The sequence below is a fragment of the Bombina bombina genome, chromosome 4, assembly GCF_027579735.1.
Source record: "Bombina bombina isolate aBomBom1 chromosome 4, aBomBom1.pri, whole genome shotgun sequence".
Lineage (NCBI taxonomy): Eukaryota > Metazoa > Chordata > Amphibia > Anura > Bombinatoridae > Bombina > Bombina bombina.
Window position 1 is genome coordinate 992215420 of NC_069502.1, and position 21474 is coordinate 992236893.

General features: G+C 38.6%; 1 protein-coding gene and 1 pseudogene across 1 annotated transcript in view; both read left to right on the forward strand.

Annotated features, from left to right (window-relative positions):
* Positions 1 to 21474, forward strand: part of LOC128658145 (protocadherin Fat 4-like) — a 651406-nt gene that overhangs the window by 466938 nt on the left and 162994 nt on the right. The window contains exon 41 of the mRNA XM_053712644.1: positions 3748 to 3843. Within this exon, the coding sequence (XP_053568619.1) occupies positions 3748 to 3843 (96 nt within the window). The remainder of the gene's footprint in view (positions 1 to 3747; positions 3844 to 21474) is intronic.
* LOC128657660 (protein AF-10-like) lies at positions 13129 to 16325 on the forward strand (annotated as a pseudogene).

The following is a 21474-nucleotide window of genomic DNA, read 5'->3' on the forward strand; positions in this document are numbered from 1 at the left end:
CACTGACACCCACACAGACACTCAGCACTTGTTTACATTGACCTGACAAGTAATGAGGTAGACTACAGTTTTGTCAAAAAAGGATATTTACAAGACAAAATATGGAATTCTGATTATATTTTTGTCAAGGAAGATGCCAACTATGACATGCAGTGGCTGAAAGGAAGGGCCCAAACTACCTAAACAATAATTTAAAGGTTAAGGGGTGGATTATTGGCTTCCAGAAAGGTCTCATTAGTCTCAAAGTCTGTAGAAAGATGTGAATAATCAGTAGTAAGGTCAAAATGTCCTAAAAAGGAACAGACAATGGACACACACACACACACAAACTCAAACACAACCTTGCACATACACCCAAGGAAACACCCACAGAGACAGCCTCAGAAAATACACAAAGAAATACACACTTAAAGACACCCACAGAAAACACACAAAGACACACACACACACAGACATCCCCAGAAAACACACAAAGACATACATGCACACACCCTCACAGAGACATCCACAGAAAATGCACAAAGACATACACACAAATCCTCACAGAGAGATCCACAGAAACAAATACACACACACTCATAGAGACACCAACAAAAGCACAAAGACATAAACTCAGACACCCACATAAACACTCACAGGAGGTAAAATGTCTGCACATTGCCATCACCTAAATCAACAGTGTGTGACATGCATGATTAAAAAAATAGCAGAAATTAAGAGATCACTTTTTAAAGAATCATATTTGTAAATGTGCAAAGAAAAATACTTCTGTGAATTCAAAATTGTACATTATTGATCTGTCAGAATGGGTAGATGAAGAAATGTACTTTTGAAAGGTTGACATATGTTTGGGTCCCCCCCCCTCCCCATTTTCCCTAACAAAGAGCACCTCTTCAAATCTGGTGTACAAATGTTCCAATCTGTCAGCTGTACTTATGGATTTTGAAAATGCTGTACTCTTTGTGGTCTTCATGGAACCATAAGCTGGGGCACTAGGTCTCATACCATTAAACCTGGTTAAATGCAGGATTTAGGCTTGTTTGTGTGTATTTCAAAATTAAGTCAGCTGTAGTGTAAACTGAACAGTGTTAAGTTAACCTGTCTCATTTCAAACACTGAGCAATCTTAGCCTGAGAGTATAACATTTTATGCAGATGTAAAATCTTAGATAAAATGCCTCCTGGCATCTGGAAAGTCCTTGCATAAAGGGGCAGTAAACTGGAATGTAATTTAAATATTTATATAAATTAAAAAAAATCATATCTGCCAAAAGGGCACCTACCATTTGTGTATTGAGGAAACAATTCTTCATGGTTTTAAATATAGAATTTCTACAGCATTGTCAAATAATTATAAATACACTGCTGCACATTGCAAAAGAAAATGTGTTTTTATGGACCCCTGGCCCCACCACACAACTACCACACTGAAGTTACAATCTGATAGTGCACAAATAAATAAAAAAAAAACATTTACTAAGTAAGTCCTACCTACTCTGCAAATGAAAGTGATCTGCCGCCTGACTCCGGCACACACTGTACAAACTGAAGTGCCAAGTCTGTCTCACGTTGTGCATAGTGCTTTAGTACACACTCATAAATCCTCTTAAATGCTAATGCTTTACTCCTTAAGAAAAATAAGTATATTCAGTAGTTAAACAGAGAGGTGGTATTAGCAACTTCAAAAAAGGATTATATTCTGTAAATAATCCTAGTAATGGAAATATTGAATAATAAAGAAGATGTGCTACAAAGCTAACCACACTCAGTTGAATATAAGTATAATATATTTATATTTAAAAATTAGATATCAAGGTATTGTTTTTTTAATTACAGTTCCCTAAAGCAGTGGGATATTATATTATCTGTGCCTACTGATTTTGTGGATCTAGAACCGTTGGAAGCTTAGTTATTTGGCACTGTTTCTGAAAAAGCCGAATATCAAATTCGTGAATCCCACTTTTCTCGAAAGAATTTTGAGATTAGTAACATTTGCATCTGATCCTGTTTTGTGAACGTTTGTATGCCACTAATGGGTTTAAGATACATATATTTGAGTATCCTATAGCAACCCTTAAGATTATGTATTAGTATTAGTTTTAACCACCGGTGGTTCTATTAGATTTTAGCTTGCAAGTTAACTCAATTAATTTTATTTATGGAACTGGTTTGAAGTTTTCCTTTTTTTTGTACACAAGTGAGATATCTAATTTTAAAATATAAATATATTATACTTATATCCAACTGTGTGGTTAGCTTTGTAGCGCATCTTCTTTATTATTCCACAGTGCTTTACTCCTTGTAATGACATTTCCCACGCTCAATAGCACTCTGCTGTAGCGCCCTCTGGTGGCTGCCAAAATGTAAAACAATAAAAATATTTTTTTTAAATAATAGTTGTACTTGCCTCATGGGGCCCCCTGGCCCACTGAGCCCCAGACAGGAGTCACCCTATGCACCCCCTGATAGCGGCCCTAAAACGGGCCACCACTAGAAATTTTGAGGCCCCTTACTTAACCATTGATCAGAGCCCCCCCCCCTTTGACATGTGCAATTTTTGACCAAGCGACAAAAACGTATATCCACTTTATTCTTAAGTGTAGTCAAACTTGGAAATGTTGAAAAGGTAGTAACACACAAACACACAGATACACATAAGGATTCACATATAGACACTCTAGCATGCAAAGAAACACACAAACAATCTCAGACACAGACACTCAGCACTTGTTTACATTGATCTGACAAGTAATGAGGTAGACTACAGTTTTGTCACCCTATTCACCCCCTGATGGCAGCCCTGCCCACTGGTATTGCAAATAATGCTTTTCCTATCATGATTGTTGATGCAAAACTGATAATCAACCTTAAGAGAGCAAACGACTAGAGGGGGGGGCACTAGTTTCCAAGACAATTAGATAACAGTGTTAACTCAAGCTTCCCTTGGATAATGTGAAACAGGCACAATTTTTATATATATTTTACAGCAGTAGGCAGCAAAATAAATAATTAATGTATATAGCAATAATGGTGTACTTTCAATAATGAAACATTTTACATGCGTTACATTTTAAGTTTAATGGCCCTTTAAAAACCTTGCAGAGGTCCCAGACTTTATGGAATTCCTTTTTTCCAAGATGGATGATACTCAATAGTCTTTATTACTTATTGTTATATGCCAGATGAACATCTTGCAACGGGTTCCACTTTGAAACTGTTACTTAACAATCGTTTTTTAGCTCCGCCCACATCATTCTACTTGTCCAGTTAGCTGTTTTCTTGTATGACAGTTTAGCAGTGCACATTTAATATTTTTCAGATAGCTACTTCAAATTGCACATGCACAAATCAGTGTGTGCAAGTAGGAAAACGTATTCATGAGTCAATCATTATTGGAAAAACTTAACATATGAAAATATACACAGAATAGGTGGACAGAGTTTGGTGGCCATTTTCGTCTCTTAACAAACAAATATTTAAATGTTTCATGCACGTCTTACAAACATATAGATGTGGGACCAGTTGCAGAATGCTTCACTTGTATGTAATAATAAGTAAACAAGTAGACTGTCCCTTTAAGCCATTATAAACAGCCTATATCCTGAATGTGATATATAACTAAGGAGAGAAATCTCATCCAAAATTAATTGTAAGATGTAGGATTAAATCACCAACGAACTGAATACAAACTTTCTGCCTTCATAATTAATTATAATTTTTATAAAAAAAAATCTACATTTGTTTGCAGCACGGCAGAGATACCTGACAAACCCACAGAAGAAAAACCTGAAGATCAAGAGACACCAGAAAAGCAAAAACCTGATGAAGAAGTTGTTGTAGAAGGGTAATTTTATTATTTCTTTACTATTGACAACTATACAATAAAAACATAGGCGTCTGTTCCAATCCACCAGAAAACACTTTTCTAGCTTTTCATATGATTTTTATACTTTTCATCAGCCTGGAACTCTTTTTGGACTGGCTTTTCTTGTAGTTTTTTTTTAAAAAAAAAAATGTTAATTTTTTTGCCCATGCTCAGATCACATTTAAATAAAAATGTTACCTGATTTAAAGAAAATCTAAACATAAAATTAAAATCACACTTTAAAACTGTGAATCTGGTACCAAGCTAATTTATAGTCCTCTTAAAGTCAATTTATGATTTTTATATAAAGTTAAGTAAATGAGAATAAATTCTTAATTTCCAGACGTGAAAAAGCCCATGTTTAAACACGTCAGCCAGCCATCGCCAATACTGAATCATATCATGGGGCCTATCTATCAAGCTCCGAATGGAGCTTGACGCCCCATGTTTCTGGCAAGCCTGCAGGCTCGCCAGAAGCACCAGTTATGAAGTAGCAGTCTAAAGACCGCCGCTCCATAACCCTGTCTGCCTGCTCTGATATGGCAGACAGGAATCGCCAGAATTCAACCCGATCGAGTACGATCGGGTTGATTGACACCCCCCTGCTGGTGGCCGATTGGCCGCGAATCTGCAGGTGGCGGTGTTGCACCAGCAGCTCACAAGAGCTGCTGGTGCAATGCTGAATACGGAGAGCGTATTGCTCTCCGCATTCAGCGATGTCTGTCAGACCTGATCCGCACTGTCGGATCAGGTCCGACAGACATATGATAAATAGGCCTCTATGTATGACAACTTCATATGTCTGTGCAGGTCACTGAAATCGCGTATGGGTTTTCCTCCCTGGAAAAGTCTTATTATAGTTTTTCTTGGGAGTATAACCAGGTGTTCCTTCTATATTGTATACATAAAAAACTCAAAGATCACCTAAATATGCATATAATGTGTTTTATAGATTTCTTTCAATGGATGACCATAGGGTCTTCAAAAACAGGGATTTCTTTCCCAAATACAGTAAATTCTGTTTTGTTTTTCACTTAGTACAATAAAATAATATATCCATGAGAACACCCACCCATCAAAAAAACAATCTTGAGTTACATGAGGACCAATGAGATTTACAGAACAAATATCCGAAACATCAGGGATGGGTTAGTAAATACTTTGGGGCCCATTTATCAAGCTCCGGATGGAGCTTGAGGGCCCGTGTTTCTGGCGAGTCTGCAGGCTCACCAGAAACAGCAGTTATGAAGCAGCGGTCTAAAGACCGCTGCTCCATAACCCTGTCTGCCTGCTTTGAGCAGACGGACACACATCGCCAAAAATCAATCCGATCGAGTACGATCGGGTTGATTGACACCCCCTGCTGGCGGTCAATTGGTCGCAAATCTGCAGGGGGTGGCATTGCACCAGCAGCTCACAAGAGCTGCTGATGCAATGCTGAATACAGAGAGTGTATTGCTCTCCGCATTCAGCAAGGTCTGGCGGACCTGATCCGCACTGTCGAAACAGGTCCGCCAGACCTTTGATAAATATCCCCCTTCCACTGTTCTGAGTGGAGAAACATAATTTATATGATTTAAAGTAAAAAAAAAAAACACTTTTCTTCATTCCCAGTTTACCTGCAAGAAGTGCCAGAGTAGTAGCGCAAACTAGCCTTACAGAAGTCTAAAGTCAAGGCTCGGCAACTGCTGGCCATAACTTAATGTCCTTTATCACTAATTACATAAGTGTAACTCAAAAAAAGAAAGAAAATTTAGATTGGCACTGTGGATAAAAAAAGTAGTTACAGGTGTAACCTGCTCCCCAAAAATATGAAATCCCCACCCCCAAAAAAAAGCAGATAAGATTGTTTATTGATTACACACTTTATTAATTTATTGAATGCGAAATCATTAAATTGTACAAAATATAACTTATGGAGAATGACTACAAGATAAATGTAAAATGTACATCAATGCATCTAAGGAAAAACACTGCCTCTGACAAAATGCACATCAAAAAGCAAAAATCCTACTTCACTAGCAGACACATAAGGTAGCCCTGGTGTCCTGGCCAAGAGCAGTATACATCAGTGCCAGGGGGAAATACTTTAGTATTGCTGACCAATCACAAACTAATATACATATTATGAGAATGAATTATCGTCTGCGAAAGTTTAATTAAAGGAAGAGATTGGTGTAGCCCTGCCCTGTTCTTTTCCTTTAAGGTTGTTTAGCACTGGTTCAGCTAAGTTATATGTACAGTATACACCCATTATAACTGTGTGGGATAGACACTACTATAAAGAAGAATATGCACAGATACTGATATAAAAATTCAGTATAAAACCTTTTAAAAACTTACTTAGGAGGACTGGCGTTGTGGCGAGACCTAATGCTGCCACGCTGTATATAGTTTTTCACAGCTCAAGTTTTCTGGTGTGTTCTGACAACATGGAACAGATCACTGCTGACCTAACTAAAATGTTTGCACCTTTATTTGATTCCCTATCTGCATCATTGGGAGAACTTTTGAAGGAGGTGTATCCGTATAAGAAACGGCGAGGCCTGGGACGGATACCAGCAGACGAGACCTGCGCTAATACTGGGGTGGAGATGGGACTGGCTTCTGAGCGATCCAACCTGAAATCAACGGCCACAGAGCCTGTTAATGCTTTGGCGAGCTCTGCCCCCACGCCCACTACAGCCGACTACTGGATGATCGAAGAGAGAGATAGGAAACTGAGCTTTCCAGGCCCCGCTAAGGAAAATATCTGCCTTGAGAGCTGTAGGGCGCAAACGGCACAATCGTGCACTTTGAATATGGAGCAAGGTACTTTGGAGATAACTGCGCACAATGCCGACACGATCCCTCACATACAGAATGTAGTTGCGGCATTGAACCATGTTGAAATTAACAGCCTATCTGCAGGTCCTTCCATAAAGTCAGCAACGGCCACACTCGTTATTACTGCAGTGGATCAGGATACTGGGACACAACAAGACATCAATATGCGGAGACCTTCTTGTCGCCATTCTCCTGGGACATACTATACTCTTCTGAGGTATCATTATTACCGGTTCTTGACCCGAGCTGGAATTGGCTGACTTGTTTGTCCAGATTCACTCTCCCCCCATTACCGGATGCCTCCTGAAGCTTGGCTTGTACACTCTGCAAGTATAGGTATATCACTTATTTAAACTCTGAAGTATCAAACTCTTAAGACTCCATACGATAAGAAACCGGGACTGATACTCATTTTAATGTAATATAATCTGTCACAAACCTGCTACTCTGGATAGATTAGTGGAATATTTTTTTAGGTTATATAGGTACCTTCTTCATGGTTTTATTTTTAAATGGTTATTTAGTTATTCTTGGTTGCCTACAGCCATCACCCTTTACTTAGTATTTTATTATTATTTCCACCTTCGGCACTGGGTATCGCACTCTTCTAGATGGGGCATTGGATAGTGTGATTTACATTGCACCGTATTTCAGAAGGCAAATCTGACATTTTATGCAAGCAAAATTAACATGCTACAAATTGTACACCTCTTGCATGGGTCACCACTGGTAATTAAAGTCATGTATTCATTAAAAGAGCATCTATAACTGAAACTGTAGCTGATATTAACGATCTCCATATACTTACTACAATGCACTACAATTCCCTCTTATACAAAGAACGGATGTTTGTAAAAGAAAACTGCTATCTGACCTGTTATTTATTTATTTTTTTTTTCATTATTTTCTTTGAAGTTCTTGTTGTTTTGTATGTTTTTATTGTGTTTGTTTACTCTTTATTTTTTTGTTAGTTTATAAGGAAAATTATGAGAAGCACAGGACTACTATTATCTTCAAGACAGTTCTGAGTTATAGCTTAACATTGAGGATTTGTTACGTACTCATTACTGTCCACTATGTGTATTTGAGGACCTCTTGTGGTCAATAACGGTATTGCTTCTTTATCATACCAGCACAATTTTGAAATTCTGCTAGGCTAGGAGATACATAATATTAGCTATCTCAACTGAAGAAAAAACTGTCTTTTAGTTAACTCTCCTATGCTATGATCCTCACAGGCTTAATTGATGAATGCAGCCCATGCCTTATATATTTGCATTCTTAATAGCTTCATCTTGAATTTATCTGAAAGCCTAGTAGAACTGAAACACTGTTGACTCTCTCTGTGATATTACACCCACCCTGCTTTGTTGAGAATTCTTATAATATCAGACAGCATCACCATGCTCAAAACACATGCCATGTCAATTGTGGTATTCTGCAGGTTCTTGCTTTTTCAAATGCAATCTGGCAAGCCCAAAACACAAAATCTTGCTCATGATAAAAATATATTTGTAGCTGAAATACCTTTTGAAAATGTTTGTGGATACTGTTGTTTCCCAATGGGGTGGGTAGTATAAGCTATACGCTCTATGTTAAGAGTCTATGCTAGTCCGTATCTTGATGTATTATGGTACACTGTTAACATAATGATGTATGTGAACCATTTTTGTAACCCTGTGTTTTCTCAATAAAAAGAATTTAAAAAAAACAAAAAAACTTACTTAGAAGCTCTCCATTTAGCACTGTTGATGAGGTTAGACTGGGACACCCACTGAAAGGGACTGGGAAAGAAGAAGAGCAGACCCCCCCCCCCCCTTGCATAGGAAAAGACCCATTACACAACCAGGAGTCTGTAGACATCAGTATACATCTAAAACATTGGGGATTGGTTAGAAGTCAAATCTATACATTTTTACAAAAACATTCCCAAATGGGCTATATAAATGGATAATCTACAAAACATTTATGCAAAGAAAATCTAATAGACAATGTCCTTTTAATTAATAATAGTTAATTAAACAGATATTTAATACTAATTTCCAAGACAATTAGATAACAGTTTTAACCCAAGCTTCCCTTGGATAAAGTGGAACAAGCACAATTTTGAAATATATTTTACATCAATAGGCAGCAAAATAAATAATTAATATATATATAGCAATAATGTTGTAATTTCAATAATGAGACATTTTATGTGTGTTACATTTTAAGTGTAATGGTCCTTTACAAACCTTGCAGAGGTCTCAGACTTTAGGGAATTCCCCTTTCCCAAAAGGAATAAAACCCAATAGTCTTTATTACTTATTGTTATATACCAGACAAGTATCTTGCAACGGGTTCCACATCTATAAGTTTTGAAGAAGTACATGAAAATTTTACTTATTAATCGTTTTTTAGCTCCACCCACAGCTTTCTTCTTGTCCAGTTAGCTGTTTTCTTGTATGACAGTTTAGTAGTGCACATTTAATATTTTTCAGTTAGCTATTTCAAATTGCACATGCATAAATTAGTGTGTGCAAGCAGGAAAACGTATTCACAAGTCAATCGTCATTGGAAAAACTTTACATACCAAAATACACACAGAATAGGTGTGCGGAGCCTGGTGGGCATTTTTGTCTCTTAACAAACGATGAATATTTAAATGTTTCATGTACGTCTTACAAACATATAGATGTGGGACCAGTTGCAGGATGCTTCACTGGTATGTAATAATAAGTCATCAAAATTATGTTTCTTTCCTAAGATATGGTGAGTCCACGGGATCATCAATTACTGTTGGGAATATCACTCCTGGCCAGCAGGAGTTAGCAAAGAGCACCACAGCCAAGCTGTTAAGTATCACTCCCCTTCCCACAAACCTCAGTCATTCTCTTTGCCTTCATTACATGGAGAAGGTGAAGTGTTGGTGTCTGAAGGAAAACTAGATTTTTCTACAAGCAAGTTTATGGGTCTAGCTGTATTCCACATCAATCTCTTTAGTAAGTTTAGTGGTGGCTTTCAAGCAGTTAGGAATTTGTGAGGTGGGCCTTACTGTGCTTTTCCTAACATTTTGGTGCCCTAGTATAGAAAGTCAGAGTAGGTGACTCTGTCCTTTCTATTCCTCTGGTCTCTGTGAGGAACTGTGTCCTTTCATACCTAGTGAGCTGTCTACATGCCGGACAGCTGATGCAGCAGGTAAGTGCTTTTGCTTCCAGGTGGGGAGAATATGCACTTTAATAAATTGACCCTGCATAACTGAAAATCAATATGGGACAAGGTAATCCTTATTTAGGATTGATGTGGGCATGAAGCAGGCACTACAATTTGTGACTGAGACTGTTTAATCTCTTCAGGTGGTGAAGGGGTAAAATCTTTTAGGGCTCTTATGGTAACATGTTGGTCCTTTTAATGTTTAAAGTATGTATGTTTATGCAGCAAACAGTTGGGGCTGATATTTATCTGTGTAGTTTCTAGGGTTACTGCTACTTTTTTACGCTGTGTTCAGCGTAACCAGGAAGTGACTCTGTTAATTTCCGCGCCTCTCTGTGGAGCAGTAAGTTTAGTCCGATCACGTGACACATATTCGGAACAAGCTACGGAACGGTGTCGGCTGTTTAGACCTGTTCTTGGGAGTCAGATTTTTCGTTCCTGCTTGGGGTATCAGGTAGGCGCCTCAGCCAAGCTGAGGTGTGAGGTCACTTGAGGTTGTGTACTTTGAGTGTATAATGCTCAGTTACGTCTTTTTTATCCCTATTTCTAATCAAGTCCTGTTGTAAAGCACAGGAGCAAGAGATACATTTTAAAAGGCAATATATAAAGCTCGATGATATAATCTTCACCAGCTCAAACCTTCTTTTTCTCGCTGACACTCGCAGGGCTGCCCCGGTGCAATGATCGTAAAAAAGGGGCATTCCCTGTGAGTTGCGAGATGGCTCCTATTAAAGTAATCAAGCTTGCAGGATAGGGAAACTTCGCTCCTTAGTGCGAAGTTAGCAGGGAGCAGGGGGAGCACTTTAAAATTAAAATCCTGCAGCCAATGTAACTCACCATAAAGCATCTTACATTTGCCTATATTTTAGTATGCTTTTGTTTTTCTTTTGCGGTTATAAGTCTTTATATTGTTTTGAGAAAAACTTGCCAACTTTTAGTTGGTGAGAAAAAACTGTGAGATCTACAGTGCGAAAATCTTTATAGAATTACGCTGTGATTAGAGAGACATTTTCATATACGCCCATGTTCAGCCCATTTTCCGAAAAAACAACAATTACACTTTTGCATTTTGTATTTATAAGTTCAAATTTCTGTGTGATTTTTGCACATCCAGTGTACTACAATTACAATTTACGCTGTGCATATTTCATTTGATTTATTCACGTGTAAAGTACATATTAATTTTACTTTTTTGTTAACATACGATTTTTGGTGAAGAATTTTGTTACGATTTTTGATGCACTTTAACAATACAATTTTTCTCTACTTATTTTTGTATAAATGGTTGAAATATTTGTTTTGTATAATTTTCAAAATACGAATTTTGTTGTGCACATTTCACATGAAAATGCAGTATATGCCCCTTAGCGAGACACCCTGGCTTTAGATTATTCCACCAGGGAAATAGAATAGAATAGAAGGACTGGTGAGCATTCCTTAATAATCTCGCCAGCTTAGAGAGCTTTCAATCATCGAGCCCATAGTAGGTGTGCATTGAAAATGTGTGTGTTGTTTTTTTCTTGTTCTGGGAATTTTTTTTGTATAAGACAATGCCTGATTTAGAACAGGAGTCTCCTATGAATAATTGTCTTTTATGTTTAGAAGCCCGGATTGCTTCACCTATGCCATTCTGTTCCTCATGTGTTAAGAAAACTTTATAGTGCAAAGAAAAGATTTTCACTACTGAGCCTAATGTCTCCAGTTCCAGTAATGCTTCTCAAATGGCCCATCCTCTTAAATCTGATGAGGAAGATTCCTCAGGACTATCTGAGGGTGACATCTCAGAGTCAGAAAGTGTAACTTGTCTGAAGCTGAAAGGGTGTCCTTCAGATTTAAACTTGAACAACTTTGTGTGCTGTTGAAGGAGGTTTTAGCTACTTTGGAAGACTCAGACATCCCTGTCGTTGTCCAACCTAAGAAAGCTAGCAAACTCAATAATTACTTTGAGGTTCTTTCCTCTAAGGAGGTCTTCCCTGTCCCAGACCATGCTAGGGATATTATTTCTCAGGAATGGGAGAGACCAGGGGTATCATTTTCTCCTTCTCCTATTTTCAAGAAGATGTTTCCAGTCGCTGACTCCATAATGGAACCATGGCACACGGTTCCTAAGGCAGAAGGGGCTATTTCTACACTGGCTAAGAGAACTACTATTCCTATTGAGGATAGTTGTTCTTTTAAAGATCCTATGGACAAGAAACTGGAGCTTTATTTAAAAAGAATATATGTTCATTCAGGTCTCCTATGGCAACCTGCAGTGTGTATTGCCACAGTTACAAGTGCTGCATCCGACTGGTTTGATGCCTTATCCAATTCCCTCCAGGCAGGGACTCCATTGGATGAGATCCAAGACAGGATTAAGGCTCTTAAGCTAGCCAATTCCTTTATTTCTGATACTATTCTGCAAGTGATTAGGCTGGGAGCCAAGACATCTAGTTTCGCTGTGCTAGGCCGCAGGGCTCTGTGGCTGAAATCTTGGTAAGCAGATGTCTCCTCTAGAGTTAAGCTTTTGGCAATTCCTTACAAGGGTAAGACCTTGTTTGGAACAGGCTAATGAAATACAGCACCCGCCACTCACAGAAGCACAAAGAAGGCTTACCAAGCCCAGCAAGATCCAGAAAGAAAAGTATTCTCCAGCTGTGACCAATAAAAACGACCTTTATTGTGTATACAGGGTCCAAATATGCAACATTTCAGGCTAACACTTAGCCCTTTTTCAAGCTTGAAGTTTAAGTGTTAGCCCGAAACGTTGCTTATTTGGACCCTGTATACACAATAAAGGTCGTTTTTATTGATCACAGCTGGAGAATACTTTTCTTTAAAGACCTTGTTTGGACCTGGTCTAACAGATATTATTTCTGATTGGTAAAGACCTAGCGCCCAGAGTTCAAAGTACCTTTTAGCTCTGGACAATTGGCACCTAGCTGCCAATGAAAGATCTATAATAAGTGTTGTTTATGAACAGAGCACCTGACGTGAAGAAGGCTGAGGTATGGCTAATACTGTTTGGGTTAGTACTCGATGTACAAATAACCTAAATGTACAACTAATAGTATGTGGAGGATGATGCTAAATAATTATTTATTACATATGCATACAAATCTCTAAACATTCAAATATAAAAACATGGATCAATGCACACCATAAAACAGTTAAAACGATAAAAAGTGGTGAAACAAATATTCTTATGCTTAATAAGCAAGGATGTAAATTACTTGTATAAAAACCTTCACATGGGAGAAGCCACTGCCAGTCCGGGCAGCCCCGGCGACATGAGGCAACTTCAGTGTTCGTAATGCGGGAGGCAGCCCTTGGTCGGCGCTGGTTGCTGAGCCTCTAAAGCTGGATCTGCAGAGGATTGTAATAAGAGTAATTGGTGTATGTGTGTTTGTCTTTTTTTCTCGTTTCCTTTGGATCAGGCCCCTGTAGGTGGTGTCTGGGGAGCCAATAGTGCCAGCAGAGGAAGAGCTCCTGACTAGTATGAAGGAGATGATCGGAGGCTGCTGCGTGTGCTCGGACGAGAGGGGCTGGGTCGAAAATCCACTGGTGTACTGCGACGGGCACAGCTGCAATGTGGTGGTGCATCAAGCTTGTTATGGCATAGTGCAAGTGCCAACTGGACCGTGGTTTTGTAGGAAATGTGTCTCAGGAATCTCAGGAAAGAGCAGCCAGGGTGAGATGTTAATTATGTCCTCATAAGGATAGTGCATTAAAGCCAAAGGATAATAGGGGCTGGGCTCATGTGGTATGTGCACTATATATCCCAGAAGTTCAGTTTGCTAATGTTTCTACAATGGAGACTATTGTGTTGCAGTCAGTGCCATATGAGCGCTACAATAAGACGTGCTACATATGTCACACGGAAGGAAGGGAAAGCAAAGCAGCTACTGGTGCTTGTATGACCTGCAATAAACACAGATGTCGACAGGCTTTCCATGTAACCTGTGTGCAATTTGCTGGACTTCTTTGTGAAGAAGAGGGAAATGGTGCAGACAATGTCCAATACTGTGGTTATTGTAAATACCACTACAGCAAGCTGAAGCATAAAGAGAAAGAAAAGCACAGACAGAAATCCAGGAAGCAAATGGAACCTTTAACAGCATTAGTCCCTTCTCTGACAGTAACTACTGAAAAGACATTTACCTGTAGCAGTAACAACTCCACTGTGGCAAGTGTAAAGCGTTTGGAAGATACTGCTGCTCGGTTTACAAATGCGAATTTCCAGGAAGTTTCTGTGCATCCATCAAGTGTAAAAGATGGTCTGGAAGCCCGGAATTTAGAGGCTAAAGCAAAGAAGACCATAAGTCACAATTCCATTCAGCATGGAAGAAAGTCTGGCAGTGGCAGGAATTGTGCAGGGAACACAGCATCAACAAGTCCTTTTCAGCATGGTTATTTTTCTGGTACACCAAACAGTGTTAAGTCATCCTCTGGAAGTTCTGCTCAGTCACCTCAAGAGTTCCTGAGTTTTACAGATTCTGAATTGCAAACAGAAAGTTATCATCAACCTCCATAGCCACCATTAACCAAAGAGGTAACTAAGGGAGAACTTGGACTTCAGGAGGTCTCTATGAACAGTTTTAGTTCCTTAATGGGCCTTCCTACAAACCCAAACATGTCTTTTCAAACCAAAAACTATGATAACGTACCAGGAGATTTTATGAATTCAAGCCTTACTGTGACTGGTTACAAACGGGTACAACCTTCTTTGATAGATGAAGATGCTGTAAAAGGAAAGAGACGTAAAGGAAACAAACAGAGTAAACACAGGCCTGGTAGGCCCAGGGGAGGCAAATGCCAAGAAACAGCATCTCATTTATCAGTTTCTTCTGCTTCTCCAACATCATCTGTTGCATCTGCAGCAAGCTGTGGTCTTCAAAAGTCTCCCACATTGCTAAGGAATGGAAGCTTGCAAAGTTTAAGTATTGGATCTTCTCCAGTTGGATCAGGTGCCTACTTTAACACTGATGCAGCCTTGTGCTTTCCCAGTGCACTGTCTGGTTGCTGCACTCCAGTCTCCAGTTCTTATGTTGCACAGACCACAGCAACTGTTGCGCAACAAGGAAGTTCCTCACCATCTTTGTCTTCAACTAATGTTCCTGCCAGCACTTCTACTACTTAGGTAAATGCTCTTCCTGGATCCTGCCCAACTGTGGTTTCATCTCACTTATACAGTAGCCGAAATAATTCCAATCCTACCATAGGTTCTCTCCCAGGACTGAATGAAAGCACTCAAGCAGATCAAGATCTTGGAGACAATAACTGAAGCCTTACTGTGAAGGGAGCCTCCCCTAGAGGAATTCTCTCGCCACGGTCTCCTTTGAATAATCTCTAAACTCGCTATGAACAGTCAGGAAATGGTAGTTTAGAAAATATTCTGCCAGTGGCAAGCAGTATGGAACAGCTTCTGGAGAGACAGTGGGCCGAAGGACAGCAATTCCTGCAGGAGCAAGGGACTAATAATGACATATTAGGAATGCTGAAATTGCTACATCAGCTGCAAGTAGAGAACAGGCGACTTGAAGAACAAATTAAGAATTTAACTCAAAAAGGAGCGTCTGCAACTTCTAAATGCTCAGTTATCGGTTCCTTTTCCATCAATATGATCCAACCCTAATGATTCTCCTCATGTGCATACATACTCATTACACAACGCTTTTAATACGGATTCACTGAATATCTGTAAAAGTCCTCACTTAGGAAACTTCCAGACAGACAATACACTTCAAGTACTAAATCAGGATCTCGCCTCAAGTGGACAAAGCACCAGCATTTCATCATCTCTTTCAACGCCACCACCTGGACGACATAGTCCAGCACAACAGGTTCAGGGAGTTCAGAGGATAAATGGAGTGACTATGGGAACACTAACAAGCGGCATTCAGACTGTCACACAAGCCCTTCATTCTGTGCCGGTTATGGGTGCAATAATTGGGGCCTTGCCAGGAAATCAGTTGGCAATAAATGGCATTGTAGGAGCCCTTAATGGAGTGATCCAAACTCCTGCCAGTTTGTCCCAGAATACTGCTCTTACTCATGGGTCTATACTGCCTAATGTCACACACCCCATCACCTCCACACTAACAAACAGTGCTTTAGGATTAGGATTACTTACTGACCAACAGAGACAACTACTCCTTCACCAGCAACACCAGCAATTTCAGCAGCTGCTTAGTTCTCAGCAACTCACTCCAGAACAATACCACGCCTTGTTATATCAGTTAATGCATCAGCATCAGCAACATAACGAGCAAGAATTGCAGCAACTGCAGATTTTTGGAGCTGCGCAATTACCCCTGAGCAATCTACTAACTGGAGCTCAGGCTGCCACTCTGCATTCGAGCACCACAAATCCTTTCCTTGCAATGCAAGGGGACAACGCAGCTCAAAAAGTGACTCAGTGGCTCAGCGATAAACCAGGATCTGTTCTGCAAGACACAAGTTGATCTGTGGGGAACTGAGAAGCACACGTTTTACTGGCACTTCACTTGCTGCAATCTGAAGTCTTCCTTTCTTTCATGTAATTAGCAAGAGTCCATGAGCTAGTGACGTATGGGATATACATTCCTACCAGGAGGGGCAAAGTTTCCCAAACCTTAAAATGCCTATAAATACACCCCTCACCACACCCACAATTCAGTTTTACAAACTTTGCCTCCCGTGGAGGTGGTGAAGTAAGTTTGTGCTAGATTCTACGTTGATATGCGATATGAGCCGGTTTTCCTCTCAGAGTGCAGTGAATGTCAGAGGGATGTGAAGAGAGTATTGCCTATTTGAATTCAATGGTCTCCTTCTACGGGATCTATTTCATAGGTTCTCTGTTATCGGTCGTAGAGATTCATCTCTTACCTCCCTTTTCAGATCGACGATATACTCTTATATACCATTACCTCTACTGATTCTCATTTCAGTACTGGTTTGGCTATCTGCTATATGTAGATGAGTGTCCTGGGGTAAGTAAGTCTTATTTTTTGTGACACTCTAAGCTATGGTTGGGCACTTTATACGTAAAGTTCTAAATATATGTATTTAAACTTATATTTGCCATGTTTCAGGATAATCAGTATTCCTTCTTTCAGACTGTCAGTTTTATTATTTGGGAAAATGCATATGAATAAAATATTTTTTCTTACCTTAAAGAAATTTTCTAATTGACTTTTTTCCTTGCGGGCTGTTAGGCTCGCGGGGGCAGAAAATGCTTCAATTTATTGCGTCATTCTTGGCGTGAACTTTTTTGGCGCAAAATTTTGTCATTTCCGGCGCCATAGTTGACGCCGGAAGTTTACACATGGTTGCGTCATTTTTGACGCATGTGTGTTACAGACGTTTTTTTGCGCCAAAAAGTGTGGGCGTCACTTTTTTGAGTCTCACTTTTTTGTTGCTTCTGGTTGCTAGAGGCTTGTTTGTTTTGCATTTTTCCCCATTCCTGAAACTGTCATTTAAGGAATTTGATAATTTTGCTTTATATGTTGTTTTTTTCTATTACATATTTCAAGATTTTCCATAAATTATTCCTGGATCAGAACATACTGAGGGATTCCTGTTGACTAAGAAGTCCTACCAAAGCTAAGTTCATTTATTTTAAATGTTATGAATCTTTATCTTTAGCTATGGTTTGTAATAAGTTATCATGATAAACTTTTACATGCAGAATCCATTAGTATTTATGCTTTATGTATTGCTTTTCTTTTTACATCATATGTACAAGATATACTTAGAAAATTTATAAGAATATTTTTCTGATTCTAGGTTAAGGCTTTGTCTGACTTTGCGCCTTCTATTAAAAAATTTTTAGGTCTTTTTCAAACTTCTTTTTGATGAAGTTTCAAATGACCAACAACATACTGAATTATCCTTCTCTGATGATGTTTTTTCTCTTTCAGAACTTTTCTTCATCAGATATTGACACTAACAAATCTACTTTTTTATTTTTTATTAGAGTACATTTGTTTTTTGTTGAAAAGGTGTTGATTATTTTGGATATTGAGGTAACTAGTTCTTTTTCAAAACTAGCTAACATTTTATTTCTGCTTATTTTATCTTCTATGTCTTCAGAGGTTTTTTTCCATTCCTTCATACTAGGGAATGGAATAGGCTGTCTTTATTTTATCCCTCCCTCTCTAGTGACTCTTGCGTGGAAGTTCCACATCTTGGGTATTTATTATCCCATACGTCACTAGCTCATGGACTCTTGCTAATTACATGAAAGAAAACATAATTTATGTAAGAACTTACCTGATAAATTAATTTCTTTCATATTAGCAAGAGTCCATGAGGCCCACCCTTTTTTGTGGTGGTTATGATTTTTTGTATAAAGCACAATTATTCCAATTCCTTATTTTTTTGATGCTTTCGCTCCTTTTTTATCACCCCACTTCTTGGCTATTCGTTAAACTGAATTGTGGGTGTGGTGAGGGGTGTATTTATAGGCATTTTAAGGTTTGGGAAACTTTGCCCCTCCTGGTAGGAATGTATATCCCATACGTCACTAGCTCATGGACTCTTATACATATATGAAATAAATGAATTTATCAGGTAAGTTCTTACATAAATTATGTTTTTTGTAGCAATGAAACAATTGCAACTGAAGACAAAGGACTTGACAAAATACCCATCTCAATCCATTGAGAACCAGTGATATGCAACATATTGCAGCACATTAAAAGGCCTGTGGCCCAGAGAGGGCAGAAAACCTTCAGTTTATAGGCTTTCACTATTTATTCGTTTTCTCGTTGCTTTGTTGCACTGAAACATGGCTACATTTTTAAAGTCTACAGAAGTTAAATACACTGTTGTCTGTATAACAGAAACTTACTGAACATGGTAGCTTTTAAATGAAATGATGATCAAAACATTTCCTTAATAAGCAAGATAATTGCTAAATACTTGGCTTTACTGTTTGTTGGTATTTAATGGTGCAATTTGTTCAGGTTTACCTGTTAGTCCTTCAGAAATGAATTCTTTGCTACTGGTCTCTAAATGGTATTTATATAAAAAAATATATATAAAAATGAAATGTTAGGTAGATGCCAATCTCAGCAGTTAATGTATTCTGCAGAGTAAATGCAAAAAACGGTGGTTGGGGTAAGGACTAGTATTTCAATGGGACAGCATTTTATTTCAAGTGCCTGTTTCTGAACTCAAAGAGCAGAAAAAATGAGGCTGGACTGTTGAACACGTAAGAGGATGATATTTATATGCAGCAGTAATAAATCACATTGCACTAGCTGCTCTCCTCTGTGCCACTTCTGCTGGTTGTGGTATATAGCTTTTTATTTTTCAATAAGATGTTATGCAATCTTAAACTTCCTGACACTTTTTCGCACACATTTGTTTTTTACCCTTTTTTTTTTTCTTGTGCAAATGCTAGAACAGGCAGTGGCTTTAATTGGTTCACTAACATTATTAGTGTTAGTTATTCAAAGGTAAATGGTATGACCTGACTTCATAACGTTGTTTGCAAATCTATAGTGATCAAGCAGTTGGTGAACGGATTGCCGATCTCTAGTTATGTGTTTGCATTATTAATGGTAGTAGTGAGTTAGAACCCACTGTAATTTGACCTTCACTGTGTTTTGGCCAAATGAACATGTTAATTCTGTAATATGTCTCTTCATTATGCTGCACAGTCATACCTCATTCTGTATATAACAAGCTTTTGTGAGTCTGTTTTGTAATGTTAAGAAATGAATATGGAAACAATATTTTGATTTGTAATATTTTCGCAAGATTAAAATAACAAAGAAATTTAATTTATTTTTATATTTTCAGGGGAATTTTAAAACCTGGTCTTGGGTGTTTTTGTAAAAAAAATTGCAACAAAAAAAAAAAGGTTAAAATGCAAAAGTACATGACATCAACCCACTGCTTAACTTTTTGGTGATAATTTACTTAGTGGTAAAAAATAATAATATTTTCAAACAATGTATGAAGCTTTCCAGAATACATTTTTAATGATGAAAAAAACAAAAACCTTCACATGAGATACTATAACTGATACAAGTTTGTTTACCAAACTTAAAAACTGTCCTAAGGTTGTCCAGCAGTGAAAGAATTCCTATTGCATTCCAAATGTGGGGTTACTGTGACCTAGATTTGGAGTTTGGCGTTAGCCGTGAAAACCAGCGTTAGAGGCTCCTAACGCTGGTTTTAGGCTACCGCCGGTATTTGGAGTCACTCAAAATAGGGTCTAACGCTCACTTTTCATCCGCGACTTTTCCATACCGCAGATCCCCTTACGTCAATTGCGTATCCTATCTTTTCAATGGGATCTTTCAGAAGTGTCGTTTCAGAAGTGAGCGTTAGACATCTAACGACAAAACTCCAGCCGCAGGAAAAAAGTCAGTAGTTAAGAGCTTTCTGGGCTAACGCCGGTTTATAAAGCTCTTAACTACTGTACTCTAAAGTACACTAACACCCATAAACTACCTATGTACCCCTAAACCGAGGTCCCCCGACATCGCCGAGCTCGCATTCTATTGGCTGTTCCGATTAGCCAATAGAATGCAAGCTCAATCTGATTGGCTGATTGGATCAGCCAATCGGATTGAACTTGATTCTGATTGGCTGATTCCATCAGCCAATCAGAATATTCCTACCTTAATTCCGATTGGCTGATAGAATCCTATCAGCCAATCGGAATTCGAGGGACGCCATCTTGGATGACGTCATTTAAAGGAACCGTCATTCGTCGTTCAGTCGTCGGCCAGGATGGATGTTCCGTGGTGGAGGTCTTCAGGATGCTGCCGCTTCGCTCCGGATGGATGCCGCTTGGATGAAGAGTTCAATCGGATGGAAGACCTCTTCTGCCCCGCTTGGATGAAGACTTCAGCCGGATCATGGACCTCTTCAGCCCCCCGCTTGGGCTTGGATCAGGACATCGGAGGAGCTCTTCTGGACGGATCGGTGTGATACCCGGTGAGGTGAAGACAAGGTAGGATGATCTTCAGGGGCTTAGTGTTAGGTTTATTTAAGGGGGGTTTGGGTTAGATTAGGGGTATGTGGGTGGTGGGTTGTAATGTTGGGGGGCTTGGGTATTGTATTTTTTTTTTACAGGCAAAAGAGCTGTATTTCTTGGGGCATGCCCCGCAAAGGGCCCTGTTCAGGGCTGGTAAGGTAAAAGAGCTTTGAACTTTAGTAATTTAGAATAGGGTAGGGCATTTTTTTATTTTGGGGGGCTTTGTTATTTTATTAGGGGGCTTAGAGTAGGTGTAATTAGTTTAAAATTGTTGTAATATTTTTCTTATGTTTGTAAATATTTTTTTATTTTTTGTAACTTAGTTCTTTTTTATTTTTTGTACTTTAGCTAGTTTATTTAATTGTATTTATTTGTAGCAATTGTATTTAATTAATTTATTGATAGTGTAGTGTTAGGTTAATTGTAGGTAATTGTAGGTAGTTTATTTAATTAATTTATTGATAGTCTAGTGTTAGGTTTAATTGTAACTTAGGTTAGGATTTCTTTTACAGGTAAATTTGTAATTATTTTAACTATTTTAGCTATTAAATAGTTCTTAACTATTTAATAGCTATTGTACCTGGTTAAAATAAATACAAAGTTACCTGTAAAATAAATATAAATCCTAAAATAGCTAT